Source organism: Phasianus colchicus, chromosome 9 (genome assembly GCF_987193195.1).
Source record: "Phasianus colchicus chromosome 9, bPhaCol1.hap1.1, whole genome shotgun sequence".
NCBI classification, from domain to species: Eukaryota; Metazoa; Chordata; class Aves; order Galliformes; family Phasianidae; genus Phasianus; species Phasianus colchicus.
This window is the reverse complement of record NC_143444.1, coordinates 14,478,251-14,504,409: the sequence shown is the minus strand read 5'-3', so window position 1 is coordinate 14,504,409 and position 26,159 is coordinate 14,478,251. Positions and strand designations below refer to the sequence as shown.

General features: G+C 39.4%; 2 protein-coding genes and 1 long non-coding RNA gene across 5 annotated transcripts in view; all 3 read right to left on the bottom strand.

The window, feature by feature from the left end:
* Positions 1-12,861: 12,861 nt before the first annotated feature.
* Positions 12,862-17,361, bottom strand: LOC149916832 (uncharacterized). Its single transcript, XR_016469196.1, has 2 exons — positions 16,800-17,361; positions 12,862-15,537 (listed from the first exon to the last, which is right to left on the bottom strand). It is a non-coding gene; the product is annotated as an uncharacterized LOC149916832 (long non-coding RNA).
* Positions 17,362-17,505: 144 nt separating this feature from the next.
* GPR88 (G protein-coupled receptor 88) lies at positions 17,506-18,974 on the bottom strand. The gene has a single exon (XM_031614772.2). The coding sequence runs from the start codon at positions 18,592-18,594 to the stop codon at positions 17,506-17,508; it is 1,089 nt and encodes a 362-aa protein (XP_031470632.1). The 5' UTR covers positions 18,595-18,974.
* Positions 18,975-21,495: 2,521 nt separating this feature from the next.
* The window catches only part of CDC14A (cell division cycle 14A), a 56,215-nt gene continuing 51,551 nt past the window's right edge, over positions 21,496-26,159 (bottom strand). Inside the window, exon 15 of one of the 3 annotated variants that reach the window (XM_031614825.2) lies at positions 21,496-23,224. In XM_031614825.2, the coding sequence (XP_031470685.1) occupies positions 23,176-23,224 (49 nt within the window). In that variant the 3' untranslated portion in view covers positions 21,496-23,175. The remainder of the gene's footprint in view (positions 23,225-26,159) is intronic. The other 2 variants (XM_031614824.2, XM_031614823.2) reach the window with 2 other exon arrangements.

Genomic DNA, 26,159 nt, shown 5'->3' with positions numbered 1-26,159 from the left:
CAATTTTAGTCCTGGCTTTTTGTACAGCTTTTTGGAGCAACATTTTTTCATCTTTCTTAAGTCAGCCTTGCCTTGTATTGGCTGTACTAAGAATTGATTGTGATGGGAGCAATACAAACTTCCTCCTTCTGCCATGAAGACATCTTTTCCAAATAGCTTGCTTAATGTAATTTCCAAGTTCTTAATTTTGATGTCTACTTCAAAAATGGTAACGTATGTTTTTTATATCAACATCAGCAAAATATTAAAATATTAAGGAAGAAAAGAAAAATATAGAACTTCAAATGTCTATGTGACAGTCATTGAAACAGAGGCATCTTAGAGAATCAAAGAAGAGTAGATGCTTTCAGAGTCCCCACCCCGAACCAGTTCCCTGTTTTTTGAGGCTTCAACAACTGATACTAAATACTAGAAGGCCTGCCTTCATGAAATTCATCTTATTACACCCGCTATGCCATGTTTATAAACCCTTTCAATCACTGAAACTAAGCTGCCATGCAGCTGTGAACTGACCATTGCATACACACCAGATCGGAAGTTGATATGAACTTACCAGAACAAAAGACCTGTCTTCTCGTTTCCACTGCATAGCATTCCAAACTTCTGAGATTAAAAGAAAAAGAAAAAAAAAATCATTAAATTGAACTCATTTCCTAGCTATTGATGAGTTTGTTCATTCAGATGTAGAGTTAGCATTAGACTTTCAACATGCTCATTAAAACCGTACAGGTGTATTTACGGAAACACAGCCTCATAAGATAACAGCAATTAGTCATGGATCAAGTACTGGTAATAAAAATGGAAGTGCTTTGTACTTCCAAACTTGATCTAGCGAATATAACTATTGCTAACAAAACTGTTTCATAGAAACTCCCACATCAATAGCTATATGTAGAAACAACAAAAAAAAAAAATTACATATTCAAATTCTGCATTGACACGACTTGTTAAAACAAAATCTGTCTCATGGTCCCTTCCAAAATACATATCTTGTTTTAGTCCATTTTCCCTCTCTGGTAAAAAGAGAATGACTCAGGCTTTTATGAAACCAAGAGAACAGTTTTTCCAAAGTTTTTAGGAAGTACTACCCTTCCCAGGTTGTGTCTAAGCTCTCAGCAATCTTACAAAAAGATAGCTGCAAAGTGAAATATACCCCTGGGAAGAGGTCTGTCCCTCTGCAAAGTAATTTTTCAACACTGCAATGGCAAATGCCCCAATTTGTTTTGGCAAGTTTAAAACTGGGGAAGCCCTGTTTGAAAGGTACTTGAAAGATCTACTTCTCACATGCATATACTTCTCCTTATACACAAAATTGTTCTCAAGCCCAAAGGAACTTAAAAGTATTTCCTTCTTCACTACCACTTCCTTCTTGCCTTATCACACGCCTCAGCGGCCTCTGGTTCCCAGCAAATGCACTTTTGTCAAAGGAAACAGCAATAACCTAAAATGATAAAGGCAACCTGCTGCTCTGTCATTCTATCCTTAACAGATCTGTGTAATACCAAACTTTGGATATTCTCTTTTGATATAACATTTTTAAGAGCTAACATTTACACTCACACTTCTGAATGTTTCTTGCAAAAGAGTCTCTATAAGTAAATGGGCTCTCATCTTTAAAATTTCCATTCATTCATCAGGAAGTTAACAGTTACTCAAAATCTCTTCTTGCTGGTATTTAATTCTTCATCTCATTTTCAGCATTGCAGTTTGACTACCTTTCTCCTTAATTATGAAGCCATCTGCAACTTTTTATACTAGTGTTTCAGCACATTCCATTTGCCTATTTATTTTCTCTAAATTCTGCCAAACTTGTTTTTAATTTAATAATCATTTTTTACACCAGTGGTTCACAATTTCTGCTAGTAACTGATCTTGTGTCTTTTTCCAGTCCTCTCAAGATCACAGAAACAACACCCTTATTTCTTTTCCAATGTGCCTTACCAGAAGAAAGCTTCCAAAATTCTGAATTGCAGCTAATCTCCTACTCAGCTTGATGAAAATCTCTTTCTCTTTTGTAAAATTTTCCTCACTTATAGTTGAAGTGTTAACAAAATCACTCAGCTGTCTACTTTTTCATAAGCCATTAATGGTCCAAGCTGCTACTGATGTATCCGGAAGCCTTCCAATAGATACAAATAGTAAAATAATTATATTTCGTAGCATAGCATTGGAGAGTATTTAACCTTTTTACATTTATTATAACTTCCAGTATTGAATTCTCAAACTCCTTGCTTCCAAATTCTTCCCAAATTTAGTCTTAAATTACTCACCAGTATTGCGTAAACATGCTATTGTTCTCTTCCTGCTGAGTTCCTCCTGTCATTCCAGCTACTTCATTAGCACAAAAATAGTATAATTAAGTTGATTAAGATTTCCTACTATTCTTTCTTTCAGTAATCTTGTTGGAAATGCCCTACCAACTAAGACAGAAAACTGGAAAAAAAAAATCTAAGATACTGAGTATGAAAACTTCTATAGAAGAACAAAAAAACCCACAAAAGAATGAAGGAGAGAACAAGGAAAGAAGAAGAACGAATAAAATCAGTGAAGGAATTAGCTTCATTTTATTACATACTAAAGGCTCATATACGCCTAAAGAGCTTTGCAAGAAAAGTCAGTGGTATCACTGAGTAAGTCTACATGAAGTTATAAAAATGCTAAAAAACATTCCTCTCAGTTGTTGGAGCATTAAAAAATGAAGCCACAGGGTCTCAGTAACTTACAGGCTTTCTGCAAAAAAATTTAACTAGCTTTTTACTAAACCAATCACATCTTCATCGTTCTGAACATATGTTTTGAACGTATGAACTAAGAGCAGACAAGTATTTAATGAGGTTTGAAACTGAGAACACCTTTGTAGAAGTGAGGAAAGGAAAATCTCCACTTCTCCACTCCACTATTGCATTATAAATTTATTTATATAAAACTAACATCAGAGTCACGGATGAAGTGGAATGTTTAGAAATACAGAGAAATGAATTTCTGATGTTTTGTGGAGATAAACAGGGGCCTGTATTGTTCCAAAAATCCAAAAATAATTTAACTATTCTTTCCCAGTAAAAAAACCTAATCTCTTTGAGATGTCCCTTCCATAGTGTTAGAATTTTTCTTTTATTTATCAAGGCTATAGTAATACTGAAAGAAAATGGCCAGGCTATCACCTGCCTCACCCAAACACTGCAGACAGCAGAGCAGACACACGGAGGTAATGCTCATTCTCCAGCTTGTTCTACTGATGACAGAACATTCTCTTCTATTTTCCTTAGGTCTCACCTGTGTTGGAGTAAAGCTGTTTGTAGATGCTCCGACTCAGAAAAGAAGTACTGTAGTTTAGAGTACAAAACTACTCAGAGCTTAGACTTGAGGAGAAAACAGAAAAATAGTGTGAAACACAAGTGAGTAACAAGTGGGAACTTTGCTCTTCCCTGCACAGCAGGCCCTGGAAGGAAGGCTGCTGCTCACAGGAAGGTGTCTTCCAGGTAGTTGAGGAAGCTGTAGCTGATTTCAGAGCTGTAAAGAAAAGAGACGCTTGGGCAGGCAGACTGGAGACACTTGCATATAAGCTACTACTACAGCCAGCAAAATTAAGTTTCAATGGAAGATGAAAAGAAAGACGTGTGACTTTCCACCAATCTACAATTGCAGTAGTAGACTCGAAGAATGCTTCCAAAACCGAGGCAAGCAAAAAAATAGTTTTTCAACTTCAGCTCTTACTCTGCTCTGCAGCCTGGCTCCCTCCAGAAGAAGCCTGAAAGACAAGGCGTAGCTGAATGACTGCAACTGTGTTAAAGTATTCATGAAAATACTGAGTACCATTGGGAACCTCTAATTTTCAATGGAAATAAAAGTATATCAAATATTCACAGAGTATTGAAAGAAAATAAATAAAATAAAAATATAATGCAACACAATTTGGCATCTTCCAGGAATGTTAAACAAAAAAATTAACAGAAAGAGGCTTTTAAGCAGAAAAGTGATTTTTAAAAGTTGCTACTGCAATATAGTTGCATTTACAATAACCACTGCTCAGAATCAGTTAGGAGAAGAATGCTACTCCAACCAAGGAGCCTGTTCAACACCCCATCTACTACAATGTTACATATTTATAAGACATTCCTACTATCAATCACAGTATTTTCATAATAATTAATAATTGCTCAAATTCACAGCAATTAACACCTTTTTGAAACATTAGCATTTCCATGTACTCTCTTGGTCTTTATGCAAGAAGGCTCACAAAGCCACACTTCTGTTTCACAGGCTCCGTTTGGATTTCCTCCAAATAGGCAGCATTCAAAATTTAATCATTTTACTATTTGTATTTTAAAAATATGTTGCTGTTTCCCCTTACAATATGCTGCTTTGACAAACAATCTTGTGAATAAATTTGTGCAAGGTTAGTGAGCTAAAATAAGAAGCTTTCAATGCTAAGTAAGCAATTTAAAAGCATAGCAATTTTTAGAACTTTTTTCTGCATTCTCACAGATTTAAAATGCATTGAATTTATCAGCTCTTGTTTTATTCTGTTCACCTATAACACTAAATTTAAAAAAAAAAAACTTGCTGATTTCTTGCTGAGTGTACATTTTAGGGTAGTTGCTGCAATCCAAAATTAGTACTTTGTTTAGCATCAGCAGTTTCTCAAAAACAAATACAAAGTTGACAGTTATTTTTAAGAACTTGCTGCATGACACATTTATTAAATATAAATAATACCAACAAACATGAAGGAGATGCACTATATACAGTGTTACAGGAAACAGAAATCAGAACGAGACTTTCCTATCACCAATAACTAGACATTGGACCTCTATTGTCTATTTAAAACATAGGGAAAAGTCTGCTTCCTGTCACCATGCATGTATTTTGCTCCATATACAATACGACCCTTGACTTACAGTAGGCATTAGAGAACTTCAGGGCTTCCATTCAGTTGATCCATTAGAGACTGAACCTGCAGAAGGTTCAGCCAACGTCAGCACTACTTTAAAACAATTTGATACACCAGAAAAAAAAGAATAACTCAGACTTTCCTTGAGTTCTTGGAGGAAAGCATTTGAATGACAGAAAAAGAAAAGAACAGAAACATTGTTAGGTCAGACTGTACCCTGCAGATGGCCCTTCTTGTTGCTGAGTCAGCACAGCATACAACTTACAGCGATATATGTACTAGCACTATTGCATTCCTTAGTGCTTCTGAAGGCTGGAACCTGAAGTCAGTTCTCAAAAGGCATTGCACAGTACAGTCTCCATGAAGGAAAAAACTGTGTGATTCCCATAGGATTAAAAAAAAAATTTTAAAAAATCAATAATGGTCTATAACAAACTAGCAGTATTTAATTAAGGACAAGACTCACTATCTGCCATGTGTTAATGAACACTGGAGGAATGATACCACGCACTGGAGGATGCTCATCCGCCTGTGCAATTGATGGCAGTTCAATTCAGTGCAAACACTGGGCAAAGCAGGAAGTCTGTGGGGTTTCAAGAAGGCACTCACAGGAACTGGTGTTTTTCACATGTTGTTGGCAGAAGGAAAAGATTTTGTAATCCGTCATAATCTATTCTGAATTTTCTTCCTAAATCCCTCCAGTTAGCCCTTTCAGAAGGCATCAGTTTTCCTCCTAAAACTTCAATATGACCTCCTAGTACACTAATAATAAGCACAGAGGCTAAAACGAACTGAATCATCAAATACACAATAGAGTAGGCACTGATAAATTCACTGGATTTTGAAATGGGAGTAAGATCTCACAAACGGTTCTTCTGGAATTCATTTCACTTTATTTATTTTTTTTAAAGCAAAGTGGCACACTTGAAGCAACTGATTTTTGCTCTATGCTAGCCCAAAGGAAAGCTATTCAAGAACACAGTTGCTCTAACAGCCCGATTATTCAGACTTCCAAACTCACAGCCAGTTAACATGGATCTGCTTCTCTGCAGGCTTCCTACAAACTAACCCATTTCTTACACTACACCTTCTGTTTACAGATGACTCTCCCCTGTTAAGCCTCCCTTGAAGCACCTCTGATGAAATTCTTTCCTGTGGTCTCCCAGCATTCATCTCAGGTACATCCACCACCTCAGTTTCACTCAAAAGGTGATTTGTTCTTTTGTTCCTTCCAACCCCATTTTGTTGTCTTCAGTCTTATTCCTCAGCACCATTGCTCTTCAAGCTGTTAGTCTTTGGTATTACTTGTACAAAATCTTACAATTGTGTAAGGACTAAAATTCTGTCATTCTATTAAGCCTTTCATTTCATCTTCCTAGTCCTTTTTATAGGCTCCCTTGAAGTTCCTCAAGGGCCTCCGGACCACTGACTAACTTCAAAGCATTTCTGGCACTTCCAAATCTGTTATGTAGCTTCCCACACCTTTACTATCACTGAACGAACAGTACAATATCCCATGGCTATCTTCTGCCATGATAAAATACTACATCAGCCACTTATTGCATGTTTTGTTACAGGTGCATGTTTGTCTAACAGTTACCTTACCTCTAAAATATTAACTACTGAACTCCTTAAAAAAAAAAAAAAAAAAAAAAAAGGCAAAACAAAAAACAAATAAGCAAACAAACAACAAAAAAAAAACTAACAAAAACAAAAAACAAGAACAACAAAACCCACAACTGAGCGGAAGTGCTCAGTTCAAACACAGCAGTGTCTCAGTGCTGGCCCCCTCACTGCTGATCAAAATAATAGTGTTGACAAAGCCTGGAGGCTGGCTTCACTACAAACTCAGAGTAACCTGGCTCCCTGGATGTTATTTATTTTCAACCGCTGAGACTCCCTCTAAGCTCAATATTAAATAAGATCTCCTCAGATTTCCAGATCTTAGGGATATTTTTGTTTAAATGTTTTGTTTTTTGTAATAACTTTGGCACTCTTACTGCCCAACTGTACTCCTAAATACTAATCAGAGGTAAAGTAAAAGCTCTGCTTGGCCTTACAATTTTAATAAAAAAATTATTAATATATTCTTGTCTGACTAATAAAAATACAAATGGAGGAATGATGTGCATTTACTAACTAAAAAAGACTACAACTTAATTTTAAAAATTGTTCTATAAATAGTGAAAAGAAAATCAACAAATGAAAGTGAAAATATACGTATCTAAAGATAAATTAATGATTGTCTCGCAATAACTACTCCAGATATTCATTTGTACAACATTTATAATTAGCAATGGAGGTCTCTATCTCCATTCTTAAAAACTCAAAGAAAAGTTTTATAAGTGGATCTGGATTTAATTTTTTCCCCTTCAATTTCCCAGACCACATCAGATGTCTTTCCTTTAACTGCACGATGCAGCGCATAGCTTACCTACTTCCATACCTACTCGCATCTTTGAGCAGAAGTATTTGCTTAAAATAAATAAGCATAAGTAATGTCACGAGAATGGTGCACAATGTATTTCTCACAGTTTTACCTGTGTAGGTAATCTTAAAACCATTCTACACCTGTAATCTTCTCTTTCATGTCCACATGCTTAAACTTAAGTCTGTTTCCTAAACAATTCAACTTGTTGCCTATGTTAAAAGCCAAAAGCTAAATAACTGCCTCAGTGGAAATCATGTTCTTCCATTTTAGGAATTCTGACCCTGTATTGACGATATCTGGTTTTCAGACCAGAAAATCTGCACGGGTTCATCTTGCTCCCCCCACAGCAGCACACGATCTCAGGACCATAGCGCCATCTAGCTTCTCTTTTCCTGACCTCAGTATCTGTGCTGAGCACAATCATTTGACGTCCCAGGGAGCCACTGTTAATGTAACTTTCAAGATAGCCTTCATTATTTATGTAGGCATACGGCTGAAGAAGGGGGAAAAGTTACTCACTGAGCTTCTCAAGAAACTCCTCTGATAATCCATTCTTAAATGGGAGACAAAGTATGTTTTGCTATGGAACAGATCTTACTCCTTTCTTCCAAAGTTGAAAATAAAAATCCATACCAATGCTTAGGCAAAATATCCATGCCTTTCCTGAAGCTCTGGCCCCATACCAATACTAATACAAACTTTGCAGGACATCAAGGGCAACATGACTTCAAATCCTTTCACATTGCTGAAGGCAGTTGTCTCTTAAAAAGAATCTGTTCTCAAAGGAGCAATATTTGAAAAGATTTGGAAGATCCCCTGGTGTGCCAAGAAAGGAAAACATAAAATAAACTCTTTCTGCATAAATGGGGAGGAGGGGGGGAATTTGTACCTCTTCCATTAGTAACAAAGGCTTTTTAACAAGAATTGCAAAGCAGGCATGAAATAATCTACCGTAACTCCTTGTTACAAGCTGTGTGAAACAGGAACCCTTTTGGGGTAATGGATTTCTTTGTGTTCACCTGGAATCTGAGACCCCCTCAATGCTGTCAGGGTTTCTTTTGTCTTTGCAAGACGTGCAGGATCTAACAACGATTCTGTAACTCTATCAAGCACACAGCAATAAATCCAGACCCCTTAGCAAAGGCACAGGCTCATAAGAAAAGCAGAACAGCAAATAAAGTTCCTCTGGGTCTGGCTTGTACCCTAAGCAGCTCTGATGAGCTGGGAATACATGAGAGCCATCCTAGAGCTCTTGATCTTTCCTCCCAATTCGCTGATGCATTCTTCACTGCTAGGATGGATATTTCATGCTCATGAGCACAGTTCCACTCGTCAACACTAGCATCATTACATGAACTGCTCTGACATTCAGCAATGACGAGCAGTAACACAGCCAAGTCTTCCAATTCTCACTTCAGAGAATGGCCTGTTGAAAATTCCCATGAAATCAACCAAACTTATTAAACAATTAGTTAATGAAACAACCTAGGTCTTAAGCCCTATATAAAGAGCAAACTAATTGAAATTCCACTGCCCTATGTACTCTTTCATATAGTGTAAAATGCCTCTGAAGATATGAGAATAAATGTGCTACTCAGATGTAAAAAAGGCATAAATTACCACATTTGAAAGGGATGCAACAACTGTGGAATTTTGCAACTGGCTTGTATGCGGGAGAACAAACAGGTAGCTTCTCTCTTTTGTGCTGGCTGGCCACGGTAACATACTGGGCCACTGGCAAACAGCTGTCTGGTTCCCAAAACACACAGCGAGCAGTCCTCACTGATGACAGCATCCACCAGCAGCAGAAACCCTTCCTGAACACCTACAGACAATCTTATAGGGTTATCACCAAATATAACCAAAGGTTATAACCAAAATTCTTGGCAATAGTGTATGAAAAAAGTATTTGCACAATAGGGATCTATGTCACCCTCGGAATGGCTGGCATATAAACAGCTACGTACATTCATGCTTGAAATCAAACACTGATGTAAATATATTACCAAAAGTGCATTGAAACAATGTATCAACATTCTTTGTTTTAAAATCAATGGAAAGTCAGATCTCAATATAGTATTCTGCAAGGAATGGGAACAGGAAGCAAAAAAATACTGCAGTATTTCTACAGATACCTTATTAAAATACTAAAAACTGTTCATGCCATTCTATCCTGACTGTGGTGACCATAATTATTTTCAAGTTACAGATACAATTAACACACAATCAGCTATTTTACTCAGTAGCTGAGCATAATCTTTATAGTGTCCAATGTTAGAAAACGGTTACAAGACCCTTAGTTTCACATGCAGTGGGTTTTTATTTTGAACTGCTGCTTTATTTTGCTTTTGCACTCAGAGTGGCATTCACAAAGATTCCTCCACACAGCTTCTTTGAAACCATACTTGGAAAGAGAACTGTTTTATACATTTATATAAATATGAGAGAAAATTGTTTTTCTTTAGAATTAAATGAATGGTTGTCTCATAAATCTAAAATAAAACAGATCGATGACGGCAAAAAAATCTGAAGAAGATATCAGACAATGACATTCAATTTATTCCCTGAGTTCTTCCCATGGTGATCAGCTCGCCCTGTGACAGCCGGTCTCTTACACCCCAGCAAGGCTTCCCCTGCCCGCCCCTGCTGCCTGCATTCCCACAGTGCAGGGCTCAGACCCCTGCCTCCGCTTTCCCATTCAGTTCTGGGTGAAAGGTGTTGCCAGCCCCTGCCACAGGAGACGCCTTAGATGACCAGGCCGAATGTTTGGGGCATTCTGCATCAGATCAGATCACAAAAGGGATGGGCTTCTCTGACACATGCTGCCAAACAAGTTTTTAAGCGATTTTGTTGATCTCAGAGTAACAGCTGTAGTCTTTTATATTCTTAAATTCCAAAACACAGACAAGGAACTACTTAGCAAGGGACAAGAAGTTTTTCAAGTTTTGTTTATCTCAAATGAAGCAAAAATGTAGTCTAAACAGCTATTTTTTGTTTGTTTAATATAGACATATTAGTATGTATTTTACCTTGAATGTTAGTAACATGGAAATAAATTATTTCTCCCTCAAAAACTTCAAAATGCATCTGTGTTTGGGCCAAGGCCAAGCAAGGGATAGTACCATCTCAACGATACATTTTTAAGCACAGTATGACTGCATCACAGAAGGGACTGTAATTATAATCTTGACATTATCGTAACGACCGTGGTTGCTATCGGGTGACAGGTATAATATAGATAATCGTTAGACAGTACAATAGCAATATTTAACGATGCATGAGATAGAAGAAAATGAATTCATGCCTTTAATTCAGCTCAGATCTATCATTTCTTACACTGAATGTGAATTGCCTAATCTCGTAAGTATGTACATAACAGTTACAATAAACAGCAAGCAAGATGTCTACTGCAAAACCCAGAAAGCTTACATTTACTCATCGTACTCACAATGAATTTTTGTGTTCCTGTTTATCTCTTTTCATTAACATTATAGGTAGTCCAACTATCTTGCTTTAATACCATACAAAAAGCTGATTGTCACAGTAAGAGTTATGAAAAGTGCCTTTGCCTTGATGTCAAACAAGAGCAGTAGGGAGGCTGTGCTTTTTGTTTTCCCAGGTTGCATGCTACCAACTCCCTGATTTCATCAGCCTTAATAATGCCACAAACTGGAAAAACTGACCTAGAGAAAAGGAAGATGTTTGTTCAAATGAAAGACGTGTAACTGCGCTCACTAGAGGAGCTAACATGGCTGCACATTTCAAATCCTGCAAGACTTTACCACTACCTTTATACAGAAGGATTAATTGAATGAGAAGACTCCTGTGGTAAAGCTATTCTGGCATGTATAGTTGAAATGCAAGGGATGACATGCAACAGAAGGCAAGGGAGTCTCAAAGGTAAGTATCTTAACAATATTTCTGGATATTACTGTTAAACGTTGCTGCACCTGTCTCCACAGCTTCAAGACTGTTACAGCCACTTCACTAGATTTCAGAATGATAAATATTAAGTTTATAAGGAATCAGGAAAATAGTACGTATGAACTGATCAAAAAGTCAGTGTCAGAATCTCAAGGGTGAGAAGAAGGTGGCTGCTCCAGCACGGCAGTGCCTGACGTGAGGCAGATTAAGGGCAAAAGACAAAAAAGAGGACATCTCACTGTGAGCCTCAGTGGAGCAAACAGGAAGGAAGTCTGTGCAACATCATTCAAAAATGGCGATTGCTGGCTTCACCAGATTTCCTTCTCAAAACTCTTCTATTTAAAAATAGTTTTCTTCTGTTGCTAATGCTCACTTTGTTGAGCATTAGTATTTCCGGCTGGCATTGCGTCTCCATCATATCATCAGCTTCAGAACAAGTCAGGCTAAAGCTCTTGCCTGATGCATATTTGCATTTTTAATTCTCCACTGAGAATGTCACGGGACAGGTGAACACTCCAGACAGCCTGAAGACAGCTATTAAGAGTTTTCCACCTGAGATGTTTGCTTCACAAAGCTATAAATAAAAAGTAAGGTGCCCCAAGGATAGTGGTCGTTCTGCCTGTGTCTCCCCCAAGGACTACATCTCCACATTCTTCTCTCAGCTCTCTCTGACCTCTCAAAAAGAAAGGGAATGGAATCAAGAGGTCACATCCTGTTGCAAACATCACATTTCACCCTGACTTTACTGAGAAACCCATTTTGCATTGCAATTATTCACAACTATTAATACTTTTTCTAACCACAACATCACAAGCAAACAGTACTAAGGTGTCAATTCAGAAAACTGGCACCCAAAATAGCAAACGGGACAGCCTCCTATAGAGTGGCTCTGACAGCACTCCCCTCCAGCAGCTGCATCTCTTGGTCAGGCTGCTCCCAAGCATCTTTAGTCTTATGTGGAGCTTCTGAATAATAGCATCTAGTCTTTGTCCCTTTTATCTTGGTCTCTGAAGCACAGGAGCTAGTTAATGAGAATAACAATGCTTTCTTCATTTGTGTTTCTTCTCTAATTCATATTAAAAATGGGTTTCATCTGCTGTCACCTCTAAAGAAGCAGGAAAACTTCTCAAGCACAATTTCTATCAACAGAAGCAGAGAAAAAAGGCATTTAAAGAATACTACACATTTTTGCTATTTCCTGTTTCAGCCCCTTTTCCCAGAAACCCAAAGCATTGGGTCAGAAAGCAGCCACAGGTAGGCTTGATTCAGCAGTATTCTGTTTCCAGTTCTTTAGTTTCAGGAATAACCTGAATACCTGGCTGGAGCAGGCGCTGGGCAAAGACTGCACTGGAAGCCTTCCCATACTGATCTCATAGCCAGTAATCAAACAAGGTGGTCCACGCTCACAAAACAGAGTCATTTACCTTTAATTACATGTTTTCCAGTTTCAAGAACCCATTAGATTATCTTGTGTGGCAACAGATTGGTTTGAATACTTGCACAGAAGCATGTATTCTAAAGAGACCTCGGTATAGAAAAGTCAGCCATAATGAACACCAACTACAAAGTGTTTCTCCAGCCTTCAAACTATCTCTAACTTTTTTTCTATGTAAACTTTTTTTTTTTTAATCAGCTTTAATCAAACATGAATACTTGTAGTATAGACAGTGTTTGTCCACTATGGAACCGAATGGAAAAAAAATCTTCAATGGCTACTCAGACTTAGGTAGAAACTTAAGTCTGAGGGACTTGCCCCTCAGTTCCTCAGGTTTATTTTACATTTGTCTCCCTAAGCTTACACTGCTCAAGGAGTCAATCCCTGCCCAGCAGGACTGAGAACTTTTCCCTTAGTGAAGGAACCTACAGAAAAAACCCTGAAGAAAGCAGAAAAGAAAGAAAGAAAAGGGACTATTAGCTTGGTAAAATGATGACAGTGCATGGGAAGGATTGACATAAAAGAGCAAAAAAGGTAGCTTTCTTAGAAGTCACGAGAAAAGCTATTTTCGCTGCCATTTGGAAAAGGGACTTCTGAGTTTAAAGAATACTGCAATAATCTAGTTATGCGATTTAAGATGAAATAGAAAGCTAAAGTATATGTTGTCACTTTTTCTTTAATGAAATGCTACACTTGAATGTCTTCATTTGAAAATAATCTGTATGTGGGTTTTTTTTTTAAAAATAGCATCAATCTGGTAGTCAGGAAAAAAGGTTCACAGTGTGCTTATGGCTGACTGAATACGGGGGTTGCTAAGATCTTATTCTTGCCTAGATGTCCAGCAACACCGCTAAGCATAAGAAGGCTGGTCCATAAGAACACTGGTGTAATTCACACTGTTAGTCTCTTTTGATTCCAGAAATCAATGAAAATTTGCTGGTGTGTGGGATACTTTACAAAAAGAAAAAGTTGAGAATACAGTTGTGCATCTCACCTATTAAGGAAGTGTAGAATCCTGTTTCCACACCCAAAGAAGGAGACAAACAATCTGAGGGTTTATTTTATCATAAACCCTGCCCTCTTTCAGCTTTCAGACTTACTTCTGTACTGTTTCTCAGGATCACTGTCACTGATCCTGTCCTGCCATCTTTATCTCCTCCCGCCCACTTGTTCCAGCCTCACTTTGCTGCTTGTGCATTTTTACTGCTCCTTTGTTTATGGCAGCAAGTGCCCAGCTCTGGTGGAAGCTCATATTATTGAACAGAACTCAACGGCTTTTTACAACTATCACAAATATAATAACTTCACCAACAGCCTCTGCAAGCTTTTTCACAAATGGCTGTATTTCTGCCTTACGGTATTGTTCTGAGGCATCACAATTTTGCCCCCAAAGAACTGGTTCCATTGAGAGGCTGCACAGGCAAATCACAAAACATGTGACTATATCACAGGCTAATTTACAAAGGCCACAAAACTAAATGACTGCTTCAAACCAGACCAATACAACTGGTCACAACCTATCCAGGTGTTACTGTTAGCTGCTCTTGTTTCCAGAAGCCCTGAGAAAATAGCAAAGGAATAGGCACCAACTGCACACAAAGAGTGCAACAGATCTGCACTACAACACCATAAATTCAACATTTGGACAAAATTACATCCAATGCCTGATATTTGTGAAGCTGAGCAGTCATTGTAGCATGGGAAGCTTTAGGCCTCATTCACCTTGCTTGGCACAACGTCAGAGCAAAGGAGAACTTCATTTGACTTGCCAATAGGATTTCCCACCATCTTCCCTTACATCTTTTGAAAGATCGGTTGATTGAACAATTTTGAAGGAAAATTTTTAGAAGTACAAATGTGCCTTGTACCTGCAAATTTAAAGGACAGTTGGCAATGTACCCCTGGCACCTGTACATTAGCTGTGTGAATATGACAGAAATTCATACTAAAGAAAAGTTACTAGCAATAGATACCCTTGAATTAGCTGAAAAAAGTAAAGCAAATACCAAAAACTGAGTCAGATCAATTGTCTCAGTGAAGAAGCAGTAACAGAGCCAAGAGAAGATGAGTTAAGCCAAGCTTCCATTGTTACTGTATTTAAAATGCTGAAATACAAAGATTATGGCTGTAGAAGAAGGCATACAAGACTTTTCTGAGCAGTAATTTCTCAGAGAAACTGAGATCTTAATTTGAGATAATTACTCTTTTTTGATTACTTTAAACTAAAACTCTTTTCTGTGTAATACTATTTAGGTCACCTGAGTGTAATAAAACAGTCAACGATTCACAGTCAGATGTAATTACATCAAACTTCCAAAGGGATTTCCAGCTTTCTCTGGAAGTAATGCATAGCAAGAGGATAGCTGAACAAAGTTTTGTACATGATGGCATTTTTTAATACATACTTGCATTTAGAACACTGTCTATATAAAACACAGGCATCTCAAATTAAATTTGCATGCTATTTGATACGGGAAAAAACCCAGAAGTTTGTTATAACGCTTGGCCACTGAATTCCAAAACAGGTTATTGCTTTTATCCCAGACTAAATAGTCAAAAACACAGAGGATGTTTGCTAATTCATTATTTTAATGTTTGTTCTTAGCTGATAGTCCCAGTACTGAGCTTTGCCAACTGCCTTCAGTTCCTTCAGCTGTGCTGGGAAGTGGTGATTCTCCTCCTGTCATGGGTTCCATGACATAAGAACTCCTTGTAGCAGAACCAGGTCTTAGCCCCAGGTGGCCCTTGGCTTAGCTTTATTTTGGCAGTGATACCGAATATTTTCCAGAAGTGGTATAGGTGTGGTTGGCAAATTCTCCTTATCCATTTGCTGCACAAAGCTAGCAAAAGCAGTCCCTGTGATTAGGATGTGAGATTACAATAAGGATATAGTACTCTCCAAGACAGATGCACTCTGGTGATAAGATAAATCTTGTACATCTTTCATGGCCATGTTTCCTTGCCAGCCCCTGTGATCTTTCCGAAGCTCTCACGCAGGTGGCATTTTGTCTCCAAGTAGGGGGAAGAAACTCTCAAAGCCTCAGATTCTAGGAATCACAGAATCGTAGGGGTTGGAAGGGACCTCCAGAGATCATCGAGTCCAACCCCCCTGCCAAAGCAGGTTCCCTACACCAGGTCGTACAAGTTGGTGTTCAGGAAACTTCTGTTACTTTTCTACAGGTGCTTGTAAGTGGCTGAAGCTGCTTTCAAGATGTGGATGCATCTTCAGGAAGACAAGGAATGTTTCCTAAATTTTCCTTAAGACTTTACATCCTGTCTTTGTCAAACCCCAACCTCAAGAATCTTTTCTGTGATAACGGCAACATCTTTTACTTTAGAAAAATAAAACATTCGTATAAAGATTTTTAAATACATCAACATATCATAGAATACTAACACGTCTAAGGGTTGGGGAAAAAAAATGAAATTCTTTCCTTCCTTCAAAAGCAACTTCTGTTGAAAATTAAGCCACATCAGGTAAGATAATTCTAGTGTGGAGCACTATAAAACATGGCCACGTTATGCTATACCTGCTGTATTTGTTTCTTCTTTATAGTCTTAGTATTCAAACATTCTCGAAAGAGCTGCCAAACTCATATTAATACTTGCCACCCAACATAACAAACTTTTTGCCCAGAACTTTGCTGTGCTCCCACGTCCATTCACCTTCCCCAGGCAGCACCAGGATTGCTTTAAAAAGCAGTGCCCATGCATTCAGAACAGAACTGCCCTCTTCAAGTCTTTCATGCAAAAGGCAAAGAGTGCCAGGTATGAACAGCACGAGAACATCGTCAGCACAGAGGCAGGAAGGGGGAGGACAGCACTCAGGGCAGCCCCACACCTCTCACCGCCCCGGTAGGACGCAATGTTTATATTTAGCAGAAGCTGTGAAATCCCACTGTAACCGCAGTGCATGTAATAGAAACACAAGCTGGTAGCAGACATGTAAGTTCAGGGGGCAGCACTCATCTCCACACTGCCAGACGCTCTGCAGAGCGCAGTACCACAGGCAGAGGCCTTCGTCAAAGTAAGGAGCGTTTAAAAATAAAACCAAACCAAACCCAAACCAGAAAACTAAAAAGATGTCTGTTTTTAACATTTTCCACAGATAGCATCACCTGAAAGTTTAGCTGGGACAAGGAGGGTCCTGCACGGAGCACAGAGATGAAGTAGGGTACAGGAAATGGCTCTGAAGGGACTCGAGGCGGAGAAGGGGAGGGGACCCCCAGCAGTGCCCACAGTGAGTCCCGCGCTCGGCGCTCGCTCAAATCACTCCTTCAAATGCCGACAGAACTTTATAATAAAAAACAAAAGCTTGCAGCACGTCTCAGAGCCCAGGTGCCTGCCTCACGCTGGAACCGTTAAAGCAGAAATGCAGTACCTCACACTGCCGTAGTTAACCGGCATCGCAGATTTCTGCCCGCGCTGCTGCTGGCTGGAGCCCGGCCGGCCTCCTGCGGGCCGTGCTGAGGCGGGGGCAAGGAGGGCAGGCGGCCTCGGCACGGCCTCGGCTCAGCCCGCTGCCCGCTGCCCTTCCCTTAGCGAGGCCGTCAGAGCCCCGGGCCGCCCGGCCTGGGAGCAGCAGAGGGATGGGGAAGAGGCCCGCAAACCAGGAAGGAGCGACGGGAGCCTCGCAAACGCGAGGCGCTGCCGGGAGCGGCTGTGGAGCGCGGAGCCCGAGGAGAACCGCGGCGCGCGAAGCCGAGCGGCGGGAAACGCCTCGAGGGCACGCGGCGGCCGCGAGCTCCCGCCCAGCGCGGCGCGTGCCCGCGGGCGCCCCCTGGCGGCGGGGCGAGGAGCCCTCGGCCGGGCCCCGCGAACCGCTCAGCGCGGCGCGGCGCTGCCCGCCGTACTCCGGCGCCGCGGCAGCTGCGGGCAGGGCGGGGCGGCGGCTCCGGCTCCGGCTCCGGCGGCGTGACCGGCGGCGTGTCGCGGGGCGGCGGAGGAGCCGTCGGCGCGGGGCAGGACGGAGCGCGCGGCCCGGCGGAACTCCTCGCTGCGCCAGGTGTAGAGCAGCGGGTTGAGGGCAGAGAGCGAGCAGAGCAGCAGCCAGCTGGCGGCCTGCAGCGCGGGCGGCGCGGGCCGCAGGAAGAAGCCGAGGAGGCTGACCCAGACCAGGGGCTGCGTGCCCAGCAGGAAGACGCAGCAGAGCAGCAGCACGGAGACGCTGCTGAGGCGGCGCTGGGCGCGGCGCGGCGGCGGCGGCGCGGCGGGGAAGGGCAGCTGGTGCAGCAGGTGGAAGTTGAGGACGCTGACCCGCTTGGCGCTGCCCCGCACCCGCCGCACGATGCCCAGGTAGCAGTGCAGCAGCAGCGCCGTCTGGCCCAGCACGGCCAGCGCGAGGAGCAGCGCGGGGTAGCGGGAGCCGCCGTCCGTCTGCCGCGGGGGCGGCGGCGGGGCCGGGCCCGGCGTCCAGAGCCCGGGCAGCAGCGGCAGCAGCAGCAGCGCCAGCGCCCAGGAGAGCCCGATCATGCAGCCCGTGTGCCTCCGCTGGTACAGGGCCTGGTAGACGCTGGGCAGCTTGGTGATGAGCACGTACCTGTTGAAGGCCACCAGCAGGTGCGAGGCCAGGGACACGGTGAGGCCGAGGCCCAGCAGCCCCTCGCGCAGCAGGCGGTACTCGGCCGAGCGGAGCGAGGAGGAGTTCGGGGGCAGCAGCCCCAGCACGGCCTCCTGGGGCATCCACAGGGCGCACACGCTCAGGTCGGCCGCGCAGCCGTTCACGATGAAGGCGTTGCTGGTGGTCTGCAGCTTCTTGAAGGAGAAAACCAAATAGATGACCATCACGTTGGACAGAGTCCCTGAGATAGCCAGGACCGCATAGAGCAGCGAGAGGAAGATGCGGGTCCCTGAGGAGTCCTCCCAGAGCAGCAGCAGGGGCGAGCTCGCGCTCCAGGAAGAGGCGTTGGGCATCGCGCTGAGTGCAGCTCAGTTCTGACTTCTCCCCGTAAATCCCATCTTCATCCAGGTCAGATCCTGCTGTGGCAGCCCCCCGCTGAATACGAGAGAGGATGTGCGGGCGGGGAACTCGAGGCAGATTTCAGTCATATGAGCTGCAAGTCCAGAAAATGTAGTTAGCAGTAATGACCCGGAGAAGAGCGGTGTCCAAGGCAGATAGGTGGCAGGAAATCCCAGAGGCTGGAGCTAGTGAAGGTGGGTCCATAAGGTGCAGATGGCTGTAAGCAGACCAGAGCGCGGCTGAGGATTCTGTAGCTGTGAAAATGCCAAAAGCGGCAGCACCTTGCAATCAGTAGCAGAAACGGCAGCAACTGATACAAAGCTTTGCAGTTCCTCCTGTGACACAGTACGTACTCTGTATATCATTCCAGGAAGATTCAGCCCTTCCACTCTTCATGAATTATTCAGCAGATTTTCATCTTGTTAAATCAAGGGAAAAAAAAAAAAAAACAGACCCAATCGCGCTCCAGAAATACTGGAACTACAGAGTCTGACTCTCTTCTCGTTGCTGTACCGGTTTCCTTCTTCTCACCCATTTACACAACGACTTTCATTTTTCAGCAAGCTTTCAAACTAGTGTCAGTCACTTCTGTCTGAAATACAGCACATTTACTGTAGCGACTTCTCTGCTAGATACTGAAGCTGTTTTATTCTGATTGTATTTTTGTTAAGCAAAAGCATACTGTCTTCCGTAAACATTTTTAGAACTGCTCTTTTAAGAACATAGCTTCCAAATTAAATCTTTCAAACATTATGGATGCACAGATTCTTGGTAAGACAGCACTTTATTTTGGGAAGACTCTCCTCAAACTCCGCATCCTTCAAAGAGGGCTCAGTCTGTCTTATCTAGTGGGACATCCTGCATCACTAACCTGCTGGAAGTGAGTGTTGTGTCTCTAGGTACACAGGTACCTAGTGGAACCAGCACAGACTTTGAAACAGTGGCACACACCCAAATGAATTCCAAAAGCACCTTCCCTCAGAACTGAATGAAATGCTCCCACAGCCTGAAGGCTGGTTGGAAAGCAAGGCTGGGCTCTTACTTTCAGGATGGAGAATTAGTGCTGGGATTCTCACAGGTACTCTTCAGCGCTTTGCTCAAACATTAACTGTCCTTAACCTCAGCAGGGTTTAATAAGAAACTTGAGTAAAACAGTTGAGATTTCTTCTTAAAAGCATTTCAGAACAGGAATGCTGATTAATTTTGCAGCGAGTTTAAGTGAGAAGCTGCTTTTCTAAGGCTGGAAAAGTAATTACTTCAGCTGATAATGTATTATCTGTATACTGACCAAGATATCATAAGATATTTTTAGATACTGTTAAACTCATAATGCCATAAATGACAATACCAAAACACTACGTTAGGAGGTCAATTATAGCATGGGTCAGTGGATTATTTTGTTACAGTGTAGCATATCTTTTATTTAATGAAAGATTCCTGTTTGTAAGAGTCCTGTTAATAGGACTGTTGATCCAAATATGGATACATTACAAACATGTGTATCTGTTCTTTTTTAATTATCTAGATTGCTCATGTGCTTAAGGTTAAAGACATACCTGAGCAATGTACTTGATCAGGCCCCTGATTACCATATTTTTTGCCTGCTGCGCTTTATGTAGATCTAATCAAATGTCAAACCTTTTGAGGCCTTTCATTGTTTAGCTGTCAGTAGAGAACAGTTATTATAGAAACTGAAATCCTCCTCTTTCTGCAGTACTGTAATTGAAAAATATTCTTTAAATCTGTAAGAAGAAATATCTCACTAACCAAAAAGCTTCACAAAGCATAAAGAAACAGTTCCATAAGGTGTTATCCACAGAATCACAAGCCCAGTAAAGACCTCTAGGTTTATTTAATCCATCCTTACGTGTTTTTCAAATCTCCTTTTAAAGATCTCATGTACTTTTTCTCCCAGAACAAGAAGATGCATTTATATATGAAACAATGGAAGCGGTGAAATTCAAGGGTGAGTGAACAGAGCATATAAAATAAAATTCAAGGTATTTCTTAAAAGCTGAAAGATTGTATTGTAAAGACTCCTAAAACCAGTGGCTGTCCCCAGCTTATCTTGGTCTTGTTGACTGCTAGGGTACTGGCTATATCATTATGCATTTTTTAAGAACACAAGATGTCCATTGGCTGTCTATCATATAGTAAATCAATAGAATTAAAGAAAAAATGGGGGAGGGATTGCTTTCAGCGTACTAGACATGTTTAAATTGGCTGCTCTTTTGTATATCCTATACATATCCAAATCAACATCCTTTAATTGCTTCATTGTAGTGACAAGAACCTTTTGTTGTGTTATTGGAATAAACATTCACTAGAATTTGGGCAGCTTCTAAAGCATGTGTTCTACTCGAGTTTGCCATTCCTTTAGAGTTGCTGTGCAACAGTCACACACTATCCACATCTTCAATTGCAGGCTTACCTGACAGGAATATTAAGCACCATGGATAATTTATCATGCAACACAACAAATTTGCTGAAAATCATCAACAGAGTTAAGCTAAGATAAAACCATTTGTGACAATTTTTTTTCACCAGCACAAGAAGCAGCAGCTAAATGAAAATGTGGTTGTTTGTGTTCTTGTGTATAAAGACCCTACTGTTAGTGAGGCTAAATCAAACTACTGCACACGGAAAAAAAACCAAAAAAAAACACAAGTTATACTACACTTGTACCAAGGATCCTTGTCCAGGAAAAAAAAGTTTCCTCAATTAAGATACATTTTAAAATATGGTAATTAGAAATGTCACAAATACTTGAGACTTCTAAACAAACACAGGAATATTAACTAGAAAGATCAGTTGTAGAAGATACCTCTCATACTCATTTCTTTTCCAATGAAGGTTAATTAAGACAACAAGGAAGCTGGTTGATATATGCATTTTATTATTATCAATTAGCTGTATACATGTACATATCTACATTCCAAAATGAAACAATTTTTTTAATAAGGAAATTTATAACAAAGCACATGACATTTTTTTCCGTAAGAGGTAGAATTACCTTACCATCAGTCTATAATTCATATATAGTATGTTGTATATATATATATGCACACACATATGCTACTTAGTGTGTGTATATTTTACATATACACAATTGTGGAAAAGTACAGTATTGCATATAAGTTTTATTCAGTGATTTATATAGCTGCTTTCAGTATTACTTATTAACACTTTCAGTATAACTATGTAGCAGTTTGGTGGCAACTTCAGTTGCAGGGCAAACACAGATCACTCACAAGTCTTCAGAAACAAGACAGACAAGTCAACGAGTTCTATTTTCACGTTCCTGTAGATTTAGGAAAAACTCATGGTTAACAAATATGTTTTGTGTTTGTCTTCTAAAGTTTTCACAGATGCTATTTATTTTTATTTTTGCTGTGATTGCATTTATGGAATTCTGAAAAACTTACACATGATCTCTAATACTTGACTGTAAGATCACTTCTTTCAAAGATTCATTCCTAATTGCACCAGCTTACGTATTAAAGAATATCCTTACTGCTAACAAAACTATTGTGTGACAGCAGCTCAAACTACCTATATATCTGATAATAGTTTCCAAATTAAAAGGTTTATGGAACATCCAGTCGGTAAGTGAGAATTCAGTATACTTCCAAACATTTACTTCAGTATGCTTTGCTACTGAAACTTGCAAAATGCAAGTGTGCAGCACAGCCAAATTCAGACATTCTTACTTTGTCAGTATGCTTTGTCTGCCTGCATTTTTGCAGTAGACATTGCATAGCAAAATTTAACATTCTACTTCTAAAAGTTAAAACATTTCTTTAAAGTAAAATGAAAAAATATTAACTGAATCATCAGCTAAGTTACTTTTTATTTGCAATGGAAGATCTAAGTTGCAATGTAACTCATTTTTCTTTCATAGCATTTCCCAGTCAAACATCAGCAGCTGAATGTGGAAAGCAGACTATGTACTCAAGTGCTTTCAGTTGATAGCATAATAACTAGTCTCTCATTAATTAGACTTCCATTAAGTTATCAGAAGACCAATCAGCAAAAGAGGTAATTACATTAGCCTTTAAGCAATAATGGACCCATAAAACAAGAAAAGCCTCTTGTTCATTAAAAAAATAGTATCTTTGATAAACGTGTAAAAATTCTTTAAAATACACATTTTGGTAACAAAGTGAACAACTAAATTAAAACATTCTAGTTTTTACATAATTCTTATATATATTGCTTAATAAAATATTCTCTTAATACATTTTAAGACTGTACACAAGTTAATAAATGTCATAATGAAATTAATTAGAAATATATTCAAGTAGTTTCAACATTAAAAATTTAAATCTGTATATAACATGGAGGAATAATTTCCATAAAACAACTTCAGTGCATTTGCAGTAGTCATGAACAAGAAATTTCTGTCTGTTGAGAAGTTGTTCCTTGGTGTTATGGTTTTAATACAACTTTTATTGAAAACTCCTCAACGGAATGAGCAGCTTCTTTCCTTAAATTCTTCTTCATGAAGGACTTCTATGGTAAGAACTCAGCAGGTTTCACCAAAGCAGCAGAGCTTTAGTACTGAACATATTCAGGCTGAAGGGACTGCGCAGAGAAAAAAAACAACGGATTAAAACTCATTGAGGTAATACTTGTATTTAATATGTATTTTGCACTTCAAGATAGGGAAGAATGGAATGACAGTAAGGAGGAAAAAAAGAACAGTTGGAAGGAAATCTGAATTTCTGCATTCTGATTTAGGTTAAAAAAAAAATCAAAATCCAAGAAACTCGAAAATTGGATACTAAAAAGCCATCAACTTCTTTGTATCTACACTTCTCCAAACCAAATTATAGAGTTCCTTGGAAAGAATACTAAAAATCTATATTACACCTTAAGACAATACCTTAAAAATGTATTGGGAAAATGTATGATTGCGGCTATTAGAATTGAGTTGCTTCATTTATCCTGAACGAGAATGAAGGTGCTACTGCGAAAAGACAGAGCTTGCTTTAGATGTTGGTTCACGTAGTGACAGAGGAAAATAATGTTGTGTAGCTAATTACCAAGGGAAAAAAAATTACAGCACCACAAGTCTACCTTACTTATTTGCGTTACTGGTTCTATTAAAGTTTTCTTATAAAATGAGTAATCGGTTCACATGACATCCAAATATTTTATTACCTCCTATACAAATATGGTCAGGAAGTTGTTGTGATGATCAGAAAATCTTATGTGAGAGCTCCTCATTCTACCAGCATGGTTATAAACAAATAAGTGTAACTCATCCGCACTCTACATCCTGCCCTTATATTTTAAAACAGCATAAAATCAGTAGGATTAGAGAAAACTACTGGAGACCAACATGAGTCCTAAGAACTCATTAGCTCTTCCTAATGTCTCAAATCCTCTTTGGAATACAGTGAAGAATTAAGTTTAAGCAGCATTTTTTCCCAGAGTAAGATTGATTTGCTATATTTCCCATAAGGTTCCAAAACATGACGACAGTTCTAACAACTCAGTTGCTGTACAGCATACAGACTAATTTGAAAAATTAAATATATCTGTGGTATTAGTTTTTCTTTTTTTCTGACCTTTGCAGTTAAGTAATTAATGCTCTTAACATCTCACACTGTCCAAAAAGATTGACCAATATTTCAAAGCCTGTTAACTGGGGTTTTTTTTTGTGGGTTTTTTTTTTTTTTAGATCTCAGATGGAGGAGTTTTCTATTTTAAAATTCACATTCCTACCTCCTATTTGTGGTGACTCAAAGTGTAGCCTGTAATTCTGAAAGCTTTATTAAAAACAGAAAGACCTAATCTACTGTTACAAGTCACAGCTTTGTATTTAAGAAAATCTTACTTAAAATAGAGAAAAAGATAGAAGAAAAAAACAAAAATGCTGAATTGCCATGAAGGAGAACAAAGTTAAGTGGGTAAAATCCTCGGTGCAATCCTACAGCGGTCTTAAGCACTATCAAGCTTGGCATTTTACACCCAAGCTTCTGATATTTAAATAAACTAAGAATTAGGTGACTTCCCTATTGTTAAATGATACCTTTCTAACGAAGTTCATGCTGAAGCAACTGCTTAGATTATTATCACTTCCCTTGCTCAGTAGGAGACACTGAAAGCCTCCTGGAAAAGAAAATAAGTTACAGATGCATCTAGGTGTGAAAACCACACTCATATGTATTTAAATTCAGGACTAAGTCATCTGAAAACTAACATCTGAAATGCAACAATCCTATATCACTTATGTCTATCTATCAGGAAATGAACACACTCTCCTCCAGCAAATAAAATTCTAATGTTATGTCATGATATTTTTAGGATAAAAGCCTCTATTTCAAGTAATTTAAGTCTTTTTGAATGATCCAAAGTGTTATTGCAACAGGAGTAGTATAGAAAACAAGAATAAGTAAAAAAAAAACCCAACACATTAAGATGCACTAAAATAAATCAGAATATATTAAAGGATCTACACATACTCTTGAAATGATCCTTTCACTCTACTAGATTTACAGATCAGTAGGATAAGCTACCGCCTGTCTTTTTTTTTTTTGTCATGCCAAATGTCTTATATCGCACTAGATTCCCTAATGTTGAGAAAGCCTCTCCTACAGGTATCAAGATCATATACATAAACTTTAGAATTCTGTAATGCTTCTCAATTTTTTTTTAATTTTATTTTTTTGGAGATTTTTTACATCTTGCCAGTTTCCATGGCAGCTATAGAAGCAAAATGTGACTCATCTTAAGACTACCCAGATACATACTCTTCGGTAAAAAATAAAAAATATACAAGGAGTGATAAAGGAGAGATATTTTGTTTTTACAATAGTTATAAACCCAAAGAAATAATCTTATTGAGTATAACCATGTCTAAGGTACAGCAATAAGAGTTTCCGGAATTTATAATTGTGAAATGATGCTTAGTCAAAGCATCCTACTTAAGTTAGCAAATAGAGTATTCTACTTGGGTAGAATTGCAAGTTGTCTACTCTATGAAATCAAGTTTTTCATTTAATTCATCAGCGTACAATATGATGTGATGAAATGAATTCACTTCCAGGCTCACTCCGATGAAAGAACAAAAGTCATCAGGGAAAAAAAAACATGGCTGACAACAAATGGGAGAGACAGGAATGGTTATTTTTGTTTGTTTTAACCAGAATATGGAATAGTAGTACTAACAAATGAGTGGTAAAATTTTACATGACAAAAAAAAAAAAGAGAAAATAAGGGTATTAAAAGATGTTTTCTTCCATACTAGAAGAAAGAATTATGTACTTGCATCACCTAAAACGAAGTTCCTTGTTCTCTGACTAATGAGATTGAAGAGCTTGGATTAGAAATGAATACTTACTGTCCTAACCATCTTACAATGCTCCTCCACCACTGGTTGTATAATAGCTAACAAACTACTGAAGAGAAAGATAAGGTGATTTTCTAAAATAAGAACACCTGTGCAATTACAGATGGTTAGCTTGACATCTAACTGTGGCAAGTGAATTCTGCTCATAAAAAAGTACAGGAA